The following is a 15305-nucleotide window of genomic DNA, read 5'->3' as shown; positions in this document are numbered from 1 at the left end:
GTGGAAAAGGAATAATTATACAAAAAAAATCCCCCCCCCAACAGATTTGCAACAAAAATTATGCAATGTAAAATATCAAGGCGATCTTGATTTGCACCAATTCAAAATGTATTTAGTTGGACCTTTTTGTCAAAGATGCCACAGTGAACCCAGACGCAACATACCTCTTGAAATACTGCCTGCTGCCATCAGAGGAGACTCAGGTGCGGTGGAGTCAGAAGGAAAACAAAGTCAGTGCTCAAATGACAAGGGGCCCCATCCTGTGGACTGCCGGAGAAAAAGTAATACAGCTACGAGCAGCTATTCCTCCCCCTTCAAAAATGTAAGATTGTTAAAGCGTTTTGTTTTATCCCAATATAAACTTTTAGAAATAAGAAATGCAACAAAACACACTTGGAAGGCTCTGCATTAATCAGCAGGCCACATCAGGCTTAAGAGGATTTTAAAGGGTAACATAGGAATGAATAATAATAATAATAATAATAATAATATTTATACCCCGCCCATCTGGCTGGGTTTCCCCAGCCACTCTGGGCGGCTTCCAGCAAAATATTAAAATACAATAATTCATCAAATATTAAAAGTTTCCCTAAACAAGGCTGCCTTCAGATGTCTTCTAAAAGTCTGATAGTTGTTTATTTCCTTGCCATCTGATGGGAGGGTGTTCCACAGGGAGGGCGCCACCACTGAGAAGGCCCTCTGCCTGGTTGCCTGTAACTTCGCTTCTCGCAATGAGGGAACCTGTATGAAGCTTTCTTCAATTGTATCAAACCATTCGTTATGTTTCCCAGGATTGTCTGCAGCTGACAGCAATTCGCTCAGATCTTTTCCCATTCCAGCTACCTGAGATCCTTTGAAGTACCTTATTCGCACAAAGTGTGTGCTCTACCAAGGTGCTACACAAACCCTTTTCTAAACACTTTCATAGCTTGCTCCAAGATTCTCCATACAGGTAAAGGGACCCCTGGCCATTAGGTCCAGTCGTGGCCGACTCTGGGATTGCAGCACTCATCTCGCTTTATTGGCCGAGGGAGCCGGTGTACAGCTTCTGGGTCATGTGGCCAGCATGACTAAGCCGCTTCTGGCGAACCAGAGCAGCACACGGAAACACCATTTACCTTCCCGCTAGAGCGGTACCTATTTATCTACTTGCACTTTGATGTGCTTTTGAACTGCTAGGTTGGCAGGAGCAGGGACCAAGCAAAGGGAGCTCACCCCATCGCAGAGATTCGAACTGCCGACCTTCCGATTGGCAAGTCCTAGGCTCTGTGGTTTAACCCACAGCACAGAATGCAAAGTCAGCCCCAAATAGCATCACTTTGGGTAGATGTACCTCTTGGTTAGAAAACAGCATTAAATTGTTTGCAATCTGTCTCCAGTTGACATTTCAGTATTAAGATTCCCCATCCCCACTTCGTTTATCTTGATTGAAAACATTCATAAATCAAACTACTTCTGACTGGTATAGCAGTTAAGCAAGAGTTTTGCATTTTAAAAATGTTCTGGAAGGCTGCATAAAAACTTAGAGAAGTCGAGAATGATTGAAGGCAGCATAACCTGTCGATGACAGCACAACATCGCCTCCCTTCAGAAAGGATAATATATGGCTTGCTTAGCTAACAGTGCTGTAGTCCCACAGGCACAGCAGTTTCAAAGTGCCTGGGATTTGATACTTGCTAGCCAACCTAATTTGTTAGAAGCCGCCCAGAGGGGTTTGGGTAACCCAGTCAGATGGGAGGCATATAAATAATAAATTTCTATTATTATAACTTAAAACTGGGGCACATTTTGGTGTGTGTGTGTGTGCGTGCACGCCTGGAACTCAGTTCAGTTGTGAAATTTCATGTAAACATTTCTGTCTTGTTTTAATCATCATTATGTGGAATGTATTCAAAGAACACAAACTAACGAACTAATTGCAAAGGAAGTAATTGCAAGATTCTTCCTTGGTCATTCCTGCAACCACAGGATTAAATGCAGCCTCGTTTTAAGCACACAATTAGTGCCCTTCACACAGTTACACAATTGCACGAGAGCCATTTCTCCACGCTTCCACCTCACATCACTACAGTATATATGTGAAAAGTACATTGCATCTCTTCCCCACATGAACATTGCCCTAATGGGACAGATTTTAATGATGAGGTGCGAGAGACGCATACAATCAGCCCAATAGTTTGCAAACTGGAGCAGTCTCTTCCGGGTTTGCGGCGTTCGGGAGCCAAAGTGTTTGAGAACTAAGCTGTTCAAAAACTAAGGTATGACACTCTCTCTCTCTCTCTCTCTCTCTCTCTCTCTCTCTCTCTCTGTGTGTGTGTGTGTGTGTGTGTGTGCACTAAGCATTTCTGTTAGGGATTATAGGGGTAGAAATCCCTCCCTCTAAAATGTCAAAGTTTTTTATGTATGTAACAGCAGCAGCTAGGATTCTATATGCACGGAAACAGAAGGAAGAAGAAGCTCCAACCAAAGAAGAATGGATAAGTAAGATAACGGAATCTGCAGAACTGGCAAAATTAAGAGAATCTAATGATGAATGAATTACGCAAGAAAGGTTGCCCTTTTTCAGACTATTTAAAGAAATATCGTAGTATGATGAACTTGCAAGCAGGTTTTGAGCTATGAGCAACAGAAGTAATTAGACTATACTGCAGTGGTACCTCGAGTTACAAACCCCTCAGGTTACAAACGCTTCAGGTTACGAATGCTTTAGGTTACAAATGTTTCAGGTTACAAACTCCACAAACCTGGAAGAGTTACCTCGAGTTGAGAACTTTGCCCCAGGATGAGAACGGAAATTGTGTGCTGGCGGCGCAGCAGCAGCAAGAGGTCCCATTAGCGAAAGCACACCTCTAGTTAAGAATAGTTTCAGGTTAAGAACAGACCTCCGGAATAAATTAAGTTCGTAACTAGAGGCAACACCGTATTATGGTTATGATTTGAGAGATGGAAGATAGTTAGCATCAGAAGGGGAGAAACAACAACTCCATGGAAAAAAGGGAAGTCGACAAAAATAAGAGAAAAGATGAAATTGTGTTTTGACTGTATATGCTAAACATATTGAAACTTAATAAAACAGAATTGGATGAAGCTGCTGATATTGACTTGTGAAGACTTAACAGCTTGGGACTGAGCTCCTTTACCTCCCATAGCATCTTGATGCCTGCATCTTGGGTTAGCCAAAGACCTTTTCCTCTGTTACTTCCTTGTCAAAGGTGAAGCAGGCAACAATCAGAGACAGGGCTTTTTTGGTGGTGGCACCCCATTTATAAAAAGCCCTTCCTAGGGAGCCTCAAATGACCAGCACTTGTTTTGTTTTGGTTTTTTTCAGGCACCAGGCAAAACCATTTTGTGTTATCCCATGTTAGGCATTTGCCAATGGTTCTGTTTTATGTAGCGGTTGTTTTATTCTGTGTTCTTATTGCCGTGGCATTTTTAACGGCGAAAACTACATCGGAGCCAATTTTGGCAAAGGGTGTCATATAAGTATTTTGAAAAAATGAATAAAATAAAGATTCTGGGAGGGTAAGGAAACTGGGGTGGGTGGGTTGTTAGTTGTTGCTATAGCTAGACAATTGGAAGTCGGAAACAGGTGTTCATCTCATGCAAATCCCCCAGATTTTTACTAGGAGTTCTCCCAAGCCCCCCTACCCTGACCTACAGAATGTGATTGTGCTGGCACAACAAGAGAGACAGCAAATCAATGATACATGGGGGAAAGCGCACACACACTCATTCACTAGTCAATCTGCATTTTTATTTGAAATAACAATGCTCTCCATGGTATAAGTTTATACATTAAAAGCAGGAGGATTGCCGTCGTTTCACATGGTCCAATACTGAAGCGGCACGTCCAAAGCAGTGCAGGAAGAGTCTGTACATATAGAAATATATATGTACGTAGATAGATAAATAGAACTCTGGGCAACTCAAATTAAAACAAACTCTTACAGCAGTTACCAAAAATAGGAACAGTGAATCAGCTAGAGACATCACTATGCACACACAAAATGTAGGACGCAGAACGGGATATATATATATATATATATATATATATATATATGAGACTCTGGAGAGGAAAAATCAACTTGAATGTTTTTGCATATATAGCCACATGTCGCTTTAATTGCTCAGCACAAAGATTCTTCTGTTTTGTTTTGTTTAGTCCTCACTGAGGGCAGAATATACACAAATGATGTTCGAAGAACACAAGGTAGATGAAAATAAAAATTACATAACGTGAGTTGCTTTTCATTATTATTTTTCAGTGAAGATGTAGAATAATATTAGGGTTGTTTTTCTGTGCCTAGACTTTACACAAAGTGAAGAGAGTTGTGTTTGTTTGTTTGTTTCTTTAGGATTTTCTTCTAGCATCATCTATTTGCTGCTGGCATTAGGTTGTTGTTGTTGTTGTTGTTGTTATGTCCAACATTTCTGAGGAAAGCCACATTGGTTTGTGGCACTTTACTTTCCTGGCCTGGCCTTTGGATGTTTTCAAAAGGTAACCTGGATACTGCACAGGCCTCTATTTAACTATTGCGTATATAAAAGCTGGTTCTACGCCAACAGCGGGTATAGAATAGTGGCGATTCATCTGCGGAGAAACTGAAATATACGCTATGCTGTTTCTCCAAGGACAGGACTCTTTCTTTCCCCTCCCCCTTTATTTTTTCCTTTTTAAGAGAAGAACGACATGAAAAGCTGGTTAGCGATATTAGGCCCGCATAAACCGCAACATTTGGGAAGGGAAAGATGGAACAATCAGGGGCGCTACCCAGCTCCCCGCTTTCGATGGGAGAACTAAAATGGCAGTAGACTGGCGACAGGCTTTTCTTCCCAGCTAACTCAACTGCATCCCCCATTCCCAACACTTTGACTGACTCAAATCGCCTACCGCCACTTTCTCCCCCCATCATTCTCTGTGGCAACCATGCGTGTGTGAACGTGAACATCCCACGTGCCTGGGCACACAGCCTGGAGAAGATAACACGCATCACCACGATGTAGCATGACAACACGAAAACCAAGGATTGTCTGTGGGGGCCCGATGACTGGTTTTTTGTTTTTGTTTTAAGAAAAAAACACCACTGCAGCTTGTATTTGTGATGTGGAGTAAGCAGCCATATTATGTATTCATTGCTTTGTTTTAAAAAAGCAGTGGTGTCGACACATGACCTGTTTTATTTATTTCTCGAGGGAGGAGGGGAGATTAAGACATGGTGACTCGGCCCTCCTAATGAGGCAAAGCGACGAGAATATCCACGTAATTAATAGGGAAAAAGCCTGACTGGCCATGAAGCATCCCTTCATACCAGTTTTCGTCAATCTGGTTAGTGAGGGTGATGATATCACCCTCTTTAAAGCCCAGCTCCCCTTCGTTTTCGGGATCAAAGTCATACAGAGCTCGACAGCACGGCTGGTCCATGGGAACATCTGCAGAGGAAGAGGGGGGAAGAGAGGGGAACAGAAAGAAAGGTACTTAGAGAGAGAGAATTCAATACTGGCAGAAGTCAGGGGTAGGCAACGTGGTGCCCTCCAGCCCTCATCAGCCCCAGCCAGCATGGCAAGGGATGGTGGGCACTGTAGGCAGCGGCAGCTGGAGGGAACCAGGTACCCTACACATGGCAAAATAAATAAATCTGGTCCAGTATAAAAAAAAATGCTGGACCAGATGGGCGCCCTTGGACTGGCTGAGGAGAGTAGTCATACTAGCCGATAAATGTCTGGTTATAGCACAGGTTTGGGGCATGGGAGGACATATTAACCTCCATATTCCTGTGCCACCATCCCAATTTTGGCTGCTATTTACATGCACATAACAATTTGCACAACATTTTTTTTATTCTTGAGTATGGACCTTGCGCAACTTTCGACTCACTAAGCTGAATGCAGCCCAGGAATGATGCTCGGAAGTCCACGGAGGGTTCAACAAACCTCAGTAAAAGGACAGGCGTCCACAATGCCATCGGAGACTTCTGCTCACCATCAAAACTTTCATTGATGGAACACATGGCAAGGACATCGTGGCTGCTAGCAACACGCTTGACTCCCCTACATTCAGTGGGGTGGACACATGTAGGTTCTCTAAGCACAACCAAGAAACCTGAGAGCGCAGGGTTCCCAGTGTGTGGAAGCATTTGTGCCAGGAGTAAGGTAAAGGTAAAGGGACCCCTGACCGCTAGGTCCAGTTGCGGACGACTCTGGGGTTGCATCTCACTTTACTGGCCGAGGGAGCCGGTGTACAGCTTCCAGGTCATGTGGCCAGCATGACTAAGCCGCTTCTGGCAAACCAGTACAGCGCACGGAAACACCGTTTATCTTCCCGCCAGAGCGGTACCTATTTATCTACTTGCACTTTGACGTGCTTTTGAACTGCTAGGTTGGCAGGAGCAGGGACCGAACAACAGGAGCTCACCCCGTCACAGGGATTTGAACTGCCAACCTTCTGATCGGCAAGCCCTAGACTCTGTGGTTTAGACCACAGCGCCACCCACGTCCTTTGTGCAGGGAGTAGCTAACTTTATTTGGTGGCCCTCTGAGGGTCCCATACCAGAAATGGGTGTAGGCAAAATCAAGTGGGGCAACCCACACAGAGACCCACACCTCACAGGGAGCATGCACAAATGCACCCCAACACTGTGTCAACTGAGTCTTTAATTTTTGCTTCATAGGAACACTTGATTTTTTAAAATTTATTTAAAAAGAGCATGGGAAACTGGCCTGTGGTCTAGATCATGTCCTCAGACCAAGAATTGCATACTTCAGCCTAGAGATATTCAATGGTTTGCACCCAGTACCAGGACCACATTTTATACTGAATGAGCTGGGGGGGTGTCAGGAGGTCTTCGGTCAACACAAATTATGAAGGTGAGCATGGGCCCCTCCCTCTTTCAGGAGCCACACCCTTTTCCGTCTTTGCTGCCAGTTGGGTTGGTAAATCTACGAATGGCATTGGATCGGCAACACATGGAGGAATGCTTTAGCCTAAATGATTATCGAGCATCAGAACAACTTGGCCACAATAAGGAAATTTTGCCCATGGTATAACTATTTCCCACCTTCCCATCTTGACTCTGTGGCACTCTCAACAATCTAAATAACCTAGCAATTCTAAAATATAAACGTACTTTTACTCTCGCAAGACTGAATGTATTGACCTTGGCTGTACTTGAGGGACGATTCCAACGGATTTCACATGAAAAACACTTATGCCCCTGTGGAGATGGCAGCACTGAATCGGTGGCACATGCCCTTCTGGCTTGCACCCTTTATAAAGACTTGAGGAATGAGATTATCACCCCTCTTTTATTGCCCATTCTGGGTCACCCAGCCACTGCCCCAATGGCCTTTCCCTTGGCAGATCAAGATGAGCAGGTGACAGCAAAGGCTGCAAGGTTTTTAGCTGGGACAATTGGAATAAGATCCACTATTTGACTTTTGATTAAAGACCCTAAAATGTATTTTATAAAATTAACTTTTTTAATTCTTTGTATATCGTATTGTTGTTTTATTGCTATGGCCGATGGCTGGTGCAAATAAATATTCATTCATTCATTCATTCATTCATTCATTCATTCATTCATTCATTCGCACTGTGAGAATAAAAGGAGATAATGTCATGTGTGCCAGCTTTGTCTTTTTGGAGGAACAGTAGGGAAAATATAAATGTATGACAGATCAACCAATGAATTACGCTGACAGATGCCCCTGCTTTAAAATGCTCCTTGTCTCATATCCGAGGGGGAAAGTCTGGGCATGTCTTCCATGGTGAATTATGTGAGGTGTTCCCACATCTGATACTGCCCATGCATCTTTCTACAGAATTCAACCTTTGGGCATTCCTAGCCAGAAATTGAAAATGCTATTGCGGGAGTCACTCATGCCAGCATTTGTCCTTGTTTAGTATAATTTTCAGAGCAACCCCTAGAGAGACTGTACTATCATATGTTCCCCACCCCTCCTTTCCACCTTCTCTTACTTGAGGGCTTGGGAGTGGTGGCATTAGAGAGCCCTCCATTGTGCTGATTGTTTTCAGAGAAGTCCAAACTCATGCGGGGCTTTGGCTGATACTCTCTTCTGGGCTGAACTGAGGCATCTTTTATCCTGCCAGAAGATAAGCAAATCCTGAGCAAGCAATTCATCAGCAAATCGTAAGCACCAAGACTAATGAAAGACAAAAAGTTTTCCTTGCATTCTGAATAAACTGGAGTCTTTTAGATGTTTTGTTTTGTTTTGGTATATTTATAACCAGGGCTTTTTTCAGCCAGAGCTCACCAGAGCTCAGCTCCGGCACCTCTCAGGTGAGCACCATTGTCATTCTAAGATAACAAGGGAGAAGTTCATGGTGAGCTCTGGTACCTCTTTTTCTAGAAAAATAGCACTAATTATAACCCTTCTTCATAGTAGATCCTTTTGTGCTTTTTCCTGGAAGGTCTGATTGCAAAAGACCTCAGGAAAGCTGTGTTTCTGCAAAGCTGTCATGTTATGCAGTTTGAGGTCACATTTGCAGTGGAACTGAAGCTATACAGATTCCCCAGCTCACTGAATATATTGAACTCTCCGTTGATAGAATGCAACAGACTGGACTTGTCCAAGGTGCTTAAAGTCAACAGTAGAAAGACTATATATAGTTGAGTAAAAGTGTAAAGGCATACTGCATTAGGTAGCTCCAAAATCTTCCTGTCCACAACATACAGAATTTAAAACAAGCAAAGACGCCAGCTCCAAGTTTTGCAACACCCAAAATAGGTACCCATGACTTCAGAGTGAAAAAAGGGAACAAATGCCACCACTAGTCTTTAGAAGTAACATTTCAATCCATCTGTATCTGTTCTTTTACTGGCATGGGAGCAACTGTGTGAATACTAGTAAGGCTAGGGATGGTGGTGGTGGTAGTAGTAGAGACCTCATTCCAACGAGGTTGTTTTTGGTTGAGTGCCTGCTGCATAATATAACATGCTCCAGCCCTAAGTTACACTTACGTATCTTACTTCCTGGTGGCTGCAACCAATGGGATTTAAGTGATGTGTTAAAAGACTGAACAGATCAACAATACAATTTCATGCCTGGTTCAGCACAACTGACAAGTTTGCACAGACAATATACACAAATTGAAACATATATTAAGCCTCAGATTCCCCTCCCCCCCTTTTTAAACAACATCAGAAATATTTAGCTACCTCTCTTCCAACTTGGAACTAACTTGCTGGAGGATCTGTGTGGCTTGCCTGTGGTACTCCAGCTGGGCTTGTACAAGGGCAGATAGCTGGCTCACTTGCTCAATCTGAAAAGGGAGATATTGAAAACATGTGTTGATTATTGTCGTGCAGCTTATTCAAAGAGCTTTCGTAAAGGCACTAACACTCCAACATGCAAGAAACAGTGAATAAAGTACTAGCTGTATTGGACTGGAGAGCCAAAGTGAACATAAATGTATGTAGACTTGGTTTAGGAGCTCACTTCCGCAGGAAATGGGCAGAACCATTGGTATACCAGTGGCAGACTGGTCGATCAGTACTGGGCATTTTCTGAGAAAGAATCATTCGATTCCAGCTGGGTTCTGGAATGGGGGCTAGATAGACATTGGCCTGGGACAGCAAGGTGCTTCTTATGTTAAGAGTCCATACACAGACTAGCTTGCACACAAATAAAACATTATTATTGTCCATGCTTGCTCTGTTGTTTTAAGAAATATGATGATGAATATTCATGGAAGGGAGTCTAGAAAACATGAACACAAAAATCAGTTTTGTTTTGTTTTTCTGCTCATTTAAAAAGTCATTAAACTGCCAACAATCATGTCAATAATACAACACATTCCAAGGAGATAAGAGATTTGCTCACATCCATTTCTAGCAGATTAAACATGCTCAACTCAGCAACTTCCTTTGACTCATCAAACTTCTCCAGAGCCGCACGGAGTTCTTCATCTGGGATTTTGCCTTGCCTTTTCTTCTTGTAATCGAAATCCAGGCGTCTGCCCTCCAATTTTTTAAGGTGATGCTGAAGAGGGGGAAAGGGTGGAGAGAGATTCTGCAAGTCCTCGCCTCTGCCTTACAAACACAGTGGACTAAATAAAGACTATACATTCAAACTTATATGGAATGAGTTGACTAAGCACCCACAAATTCTGCTGTAGAATCAAGTCCGTATGCTGCTCATATTGCAGATAAAGGGCAGAAGTCATAGTTGGTAGCTGTTTAGATGTGAAACTACCCTATCGGAGTGAGTGAAGGCCAAAATACACAGAATAGGAGAAAAACACAGTCATATTTTTAATATAACATTATTTGCCTAAATATGCAACTTATTTTTTTTTAAAAAAAAACAAGCAATTTTAGCTTGCAACCTGATTTTTGTCTCACTGTATGAAATATACTCAGAGAAAGGCTTCAGTTTATTTCAGGGTAGTCGGATAAAAACAGTCAGGGTGTAGCCTGGCTTGTAGTCCCTGCCAGACCCAGGCTATATATCATGTAACCACACCCTAGGTCACACCTGATAGGTTAGTTCAAACTTCCCTTCTGGAGCCGGATTGGACGGCTCCACTGCCAATCAGATGCTGCCTTCTATAATCCTCCCTGCCTATTATTCTAGAATCCCAACTCCAGACATAACACTGTAGTGGATAGGAAAGCTTCACAGTGAATTCAAGACCAGCTGTGCATCTTAATTACATCCTTATTTATTTAAGGACCACACACTGCTTCCTTGAATTTTGACAACTACCAACTACATCAGAAACTATGTTTATCACAAGAATGTGGCCTTTCCAGGCTCTAGAGATCATCAGGAAAAGTGGTACTCCGAGATCGCCCTTGTTTTATTTTGTTGATTGTACAGCATTTCAGTGGCTACCCTCCTACCACAATTAAAACAATAAGTAGGGGTTTATACTGACAGGAAACTCCATCAAATTTGCAGTCCTTGAAGAAAGCAGTACTGCACAAGACTTCACTGCAGAGGGAGCTGAGAGTGCATCCAATGTAGCACAAAGTTAAAGTTGCTTAGTGATGTTCTTGTTGCGCTGGCGAAACATTGTTGGACAAGGGAAAACATAAGTACTTTACCAAGCATTGCTGTGAAACAAATTGCACAATAAACATTGGCTGTTGCACAACAAACTTCCACTAGCGCAACTGCTGCATTGAATTTCTTTGCTGCGCAACCTTTAAACCCTGCCATCTGCTAGCAAAAATGGTGGATATGGGCCACAATTATGGAGGCAATCCTGCCAAGCTACTTCACTGCCCAGTTCTAGGGAGCTTATTAGCCTTAAAAAAAAATTGGCAGAAAGTTAAGAGATGGTAACATGACTGGCGTCGTCTGCTGCTGTTGCTTTCCTATTGCTCTTTGGGTTTATTTGTTTTTAATCTGTGCATGGGGTTCTGGTGTTTTTTTGTTTTGTTTTTTTAGAAAGCTGTGATATAAACAACCTTTCATTTGCCTAAGGTGTACTTACAGCCCACTAAATTAAAGGATAGTTTAGGAATATCTAAAATAAAAATAATAATTTTACAAATAAAACATTTTTTTTCAAGTGCTCTCCAGTAAGCCATTAGAGCTCTGAGTGAGCCTGTATCCAAACACCAGTGTCTGAACATAACTACAATTCTCAGGCTGCTGGGGAAGATGCTATCGTGTAGATGAGGACCACAACACCAGCCACCAGGGAACGTTCTCTTAGTTTTGACTTTGGAGTAGGAACTTGCCGCTGGGAGTGATTTCTATTCTTGGAATCCTTGTTTCCACTTTTAAGTACATTCTCCCTGTGCTGCACTGCATAAAGGGGTGGATCCAGTGCTATGCACTTACCTGGGGGTCATCCCGTTGAAGATTCACTTCTGAATAAACATACATAGGATTGCAGAGTTAAAATAAGCTGAGCAATGTTATGATATGACCACCATTTAACTACTCCTTCTAAGATAGAGATAGGTGATGATAGATAGATGATGATGATGATGATGATAGATAGATAGATAGATAGATGATAGAAATAATAATAATAATAATAATAATAATAATAATAATAATAATAATAATATTTATTTATACCCCACCCTCCCCAGCCAAGGCCGGGCTCAGGGCGGCTAACAAGCAATAATAAAAACAAGTTGAATGAATACAACTTAAAAACAAGATTAAAATACAACATTAAAATATAGAAACATTAAAATATTAAAATGCAGCCTCATCACAGGAGGAGAAAGAAAAAAGAAAGAGGAGGAGGGAATCAAACTGACTCCAAGCCAAAGGCCAGGCGGAACAACTCTGTCTTACAGGCCCTGCGGAAAGAAATCAGATCCTGCAGGGTCCTGGTCCCATGAGGCAGAGCGTTCCACCAGGCTGGAGCCAGTGTTGAAAAGGCCCTGGCTCTGGTTGAGGCTAATCTAACTTCCTTAGGGCCTGGGACCACTAGGGTGTTGCTATTTATGGACCTTGAGGCTCTCCGTGGGGCATACCAGGAGAGGCGGTCCCATAGGTATGAGGGTCCTAGGCCGTAGATGATACATGATAGATGATAGATAGATACATAGGATAGATAGAAAATATTGTGTGTGTGTGTACGTACACATACACACAATTAAATTACAGTTATGGAGCAGGGCAGAGAGAAGGTGGATACAGTGCAAGTACACCAAGAGATCCCATCAGGTGCTCCCGCCAGTACACGTGCACCGCACTGACCTCACCCCTCAGCTTCTCCATCCTGGCACCCTGTATTATGTGAAAGAGAAAGGAGGAGCTAAGGAGCAATGGTTCTGCTGTGTATCTTGCAACGGCCAGTTAATTTCTCAGCAAATTACCTGTATTTCCCTCAGATCTTTGTCATGAAGGTTTTGAAGGGGGTCAATAAAATTCTGTTTCACATCAATGTCCAAAGAATCTTTCACCTCAGAAAGTTCCCTCATTGCTTCCCCAACGTCACCGAGAGCTGGGCCTGAAGAAATGGAAGAACAGTCTACTTAATCTTGACGAAGAAACAAAGACTGTGCTTCCACATCAGCATAGAGCAGAGCAAGTATTGAGAAGTTCATTACAGAAATAAAATTCTAAGCACGGTTCCTAAGCTCAGTAATTTCTCAGGAATCAAAAACACAGGGGTGAAAACCAGCATTAATCATACACAAATAGACCCACTGAAACCGCTGGATTTAATTCACTGATTTCAATCATTCTAATGTACAACTAATGTTGAATATCACTAAAGGCATTCTAGGCAACAGAACTTCTGTATCATGGCACATAATCATGCAACTCCCTCCCAGATGACCTTTGGTTGTCTGCTATGTTGGCCTCATTCAGACCCAGCCTGGGGAATACCAGCCATTAATTTGTTTATTTGTAAAAACCAATAGTTTTCCACACTTCTAGTGTGGAAATCAGGCTCTAGTGCAGCTAAGAAGATTAGAAACAAAAGCTTATAAGCATGGCAGGATATGAGAAAGCCTATATCTATCTATCATCTATCTATCATCTATCTATCTATCTATCTATCTATCTATCTATCTATCTATCTATCTATCATCTATCATCTATCTATCTATCTATCTATCTATCTATCTATCTATCTATCTATCATCTATCATCTATCTCTATCTCTATCTATCTATTATCTGTCTGTCTGTCCGTCTGTCTGTCTACATCTATCTATCTATGCTTAGGTGAGTAGACAATGCTGATAGGATCAGGGCATCCCTTTTCAGTGGACATCTCATGAAAGCAAGATAGTAGATTAAAAAGTAGATACTAAAAGCACTCATGCCTGTAAGCCCTGGTTCAGACTGAAGGTTATCTGTGCATGCTGGAGAAAATTACATGAGCCCAAGGGATGCTACTATGCCCAACAGTGTGTATATTCTGAATAGTTAGCCTTTGTGTGCAACAGCCCCAAATGTTTAACTGTCAGAAAATAAGCGGAATTGACATCCGGGAGGAATATCCACTTTGTCCTGGATCTTAGGCAAGTCAATTGAAAAATTGCATGTTTTGGCTCAACAACTTTAGGGTTTTCTTTTTAAAAAGCTCAAAAACTTACGGGGTGTCCTGGTTTTTGCTTTTTGAAAAATGGCAATCCTACATATGGTGTGTTGTTGAATTTTTGTACTGGGAGCTTGTGTCTGATACAAACTATTCTACAAAGGTCCAGTTATGAACATTTAATTCATAAAAGAACAATTTGGCAAAACAGATGCAGAGATTCAAAGCAAATTGTGGCTGCAGCTACACATTTTGAATGAGGGTTCTCTGCATGTGCTTAGTCCTTGCCCTCCCACATGGGAAAAATCTGCCTGAATAAATGTGTGGCATGTTGTGATTTTAAATCTTGTTGTGAGCCACTTTGTGGGGAACCTCTCTCAAAAATCAGGACATAAATTTGTTTAAATAAATAAAATATGGCATAATCAGGTTTTGCCATTTTTGTGTCACCTCGGGACGCCTAACCCCGAGAAGGTCCAGCCAGAGGTATCTTACAGTGAGGACAAAAAAAAATCACATTACCAAAGTTGCAGTCGTCTCCAAGTTCTTTTCCAAACTTCAGCATCGCATCTGCTAACAGGGCCTCTGCCTGTTGGTAACCTGGTCCTTTCTCCTGGCCTCTGATTTTGGACATAGTGTTGAGCATGTTGAGTCTAGCTCTGGAAGCTTCAAGCAAGCAAACAAGCTAATTAGCCCAAGAGAAGGTGACAACACAGGACCAAAGACAGAATAATAATTTTAAAAAGAGTTCTCCCAGTGAGTTCTTCAGCCATGGTGAAACTCCATTTCCTCCAAGATTTGCCATTGAAAAAGCATGCATAGTGTGGGATGTAATCCACTGGGAACAGTCAAACACAACATTCCTTGTTTTCCTAGAGTTGGACATGCAGTGGGATGTTTGGTCCAGCCAGTCAAAACTTTCTGTTTCCTCCTGGGCTGGAACATCCTTCCTTTTGCATGTGACTAGAGGTGGGCGTGACCTTACCTGCCCATGTAACAAAAGGACAAGGCATGCTGCCACACTCTCTCTTTTTCACTTCCTTCTTCGTTGGACCAGCTTCTTAGCTGGAAATGCTCTGCTAGCTTCTCAGCTAGCAGAAGCACTGGGATTATTCCCCCATTATGGGGTAGGTCCACATGTACATATTTGTAACTAAGTCTGCCTTTAGGGATCCAACTGTGAACTGATGTGAGTAAACTTCTTTTATTGACTTTAAGTAAGATTGTCGTGTCTTTGTTCTTTTAAGAGGGATAAAAGGGAACTTACCAGGAACATACAATTCAATACTGAATTGTATGATAGAGGCCTACACAAGCCTGCAACC

General features: G+C 42.3%; 1 protein-coding gene across 4 annotated transcripts in view; it reads right to left on the bottom strand.

Annotated features, from left to right (window-relative positions):
- Positions 1 to 3732: 3732 nt before the first annotated feature.
- SH3GL2 (SH3 domain containing GRB2 like 2, endophilin A1) overlaps positions 3733 to 15305 on the bottom strand; it is an 88284-nt gene continuing 76711 nt past the window's right edge. For all 4 annotated transcript variants that reach the window (XM_079959697.1, XM_079959696.1, XM_079959698.1 and 1 more), the window contains 6 exons: positions 14503 to 14646; positions 12807 to 12940; positions 9841 to 9999; positions 9177 to 9280; positions 7976 to 8100; positions 3733 to 5430 (listed from right to left, as the gene is read on the bottom strand). In XM_079959697.1, the coding sequence (XP_079815823.1) occupies positions 5231 to 5430; positions 7976 to 8100; positions 9177 to 9280; positions 9841 to 9999; positions 12807 to 12940; positions 14503 to 14646 (866 nt within the window). In that variant the 3' untranslated portion in view covers positions 3733 to 5230. The remainder of the gene's footprint in view (positions 5431 to 7975; positions 8101 to 9176; positions 9281 to 9840; positions 10000 to 12806; positions 12941 to 14502; positions 14647 to 15305) is intronic.

Source organism: Podarcis cretensis (assembly GCF_951804945.1).
Source record: "Podarcis cretensis genome assembly, chromosome: 17".
NCBI classification, from domain to species: domain Eukaryota; kingdom Metazoa; phylum Chordata; class Lepidosauria; order Squamata; family Lacertidae; genus Podarcis; species Podarcis cretensis.
Note: the sequence above shows the minus strand (reverse complement) of the source record. Positions and strands in the feature narration are given on the sequence as shown.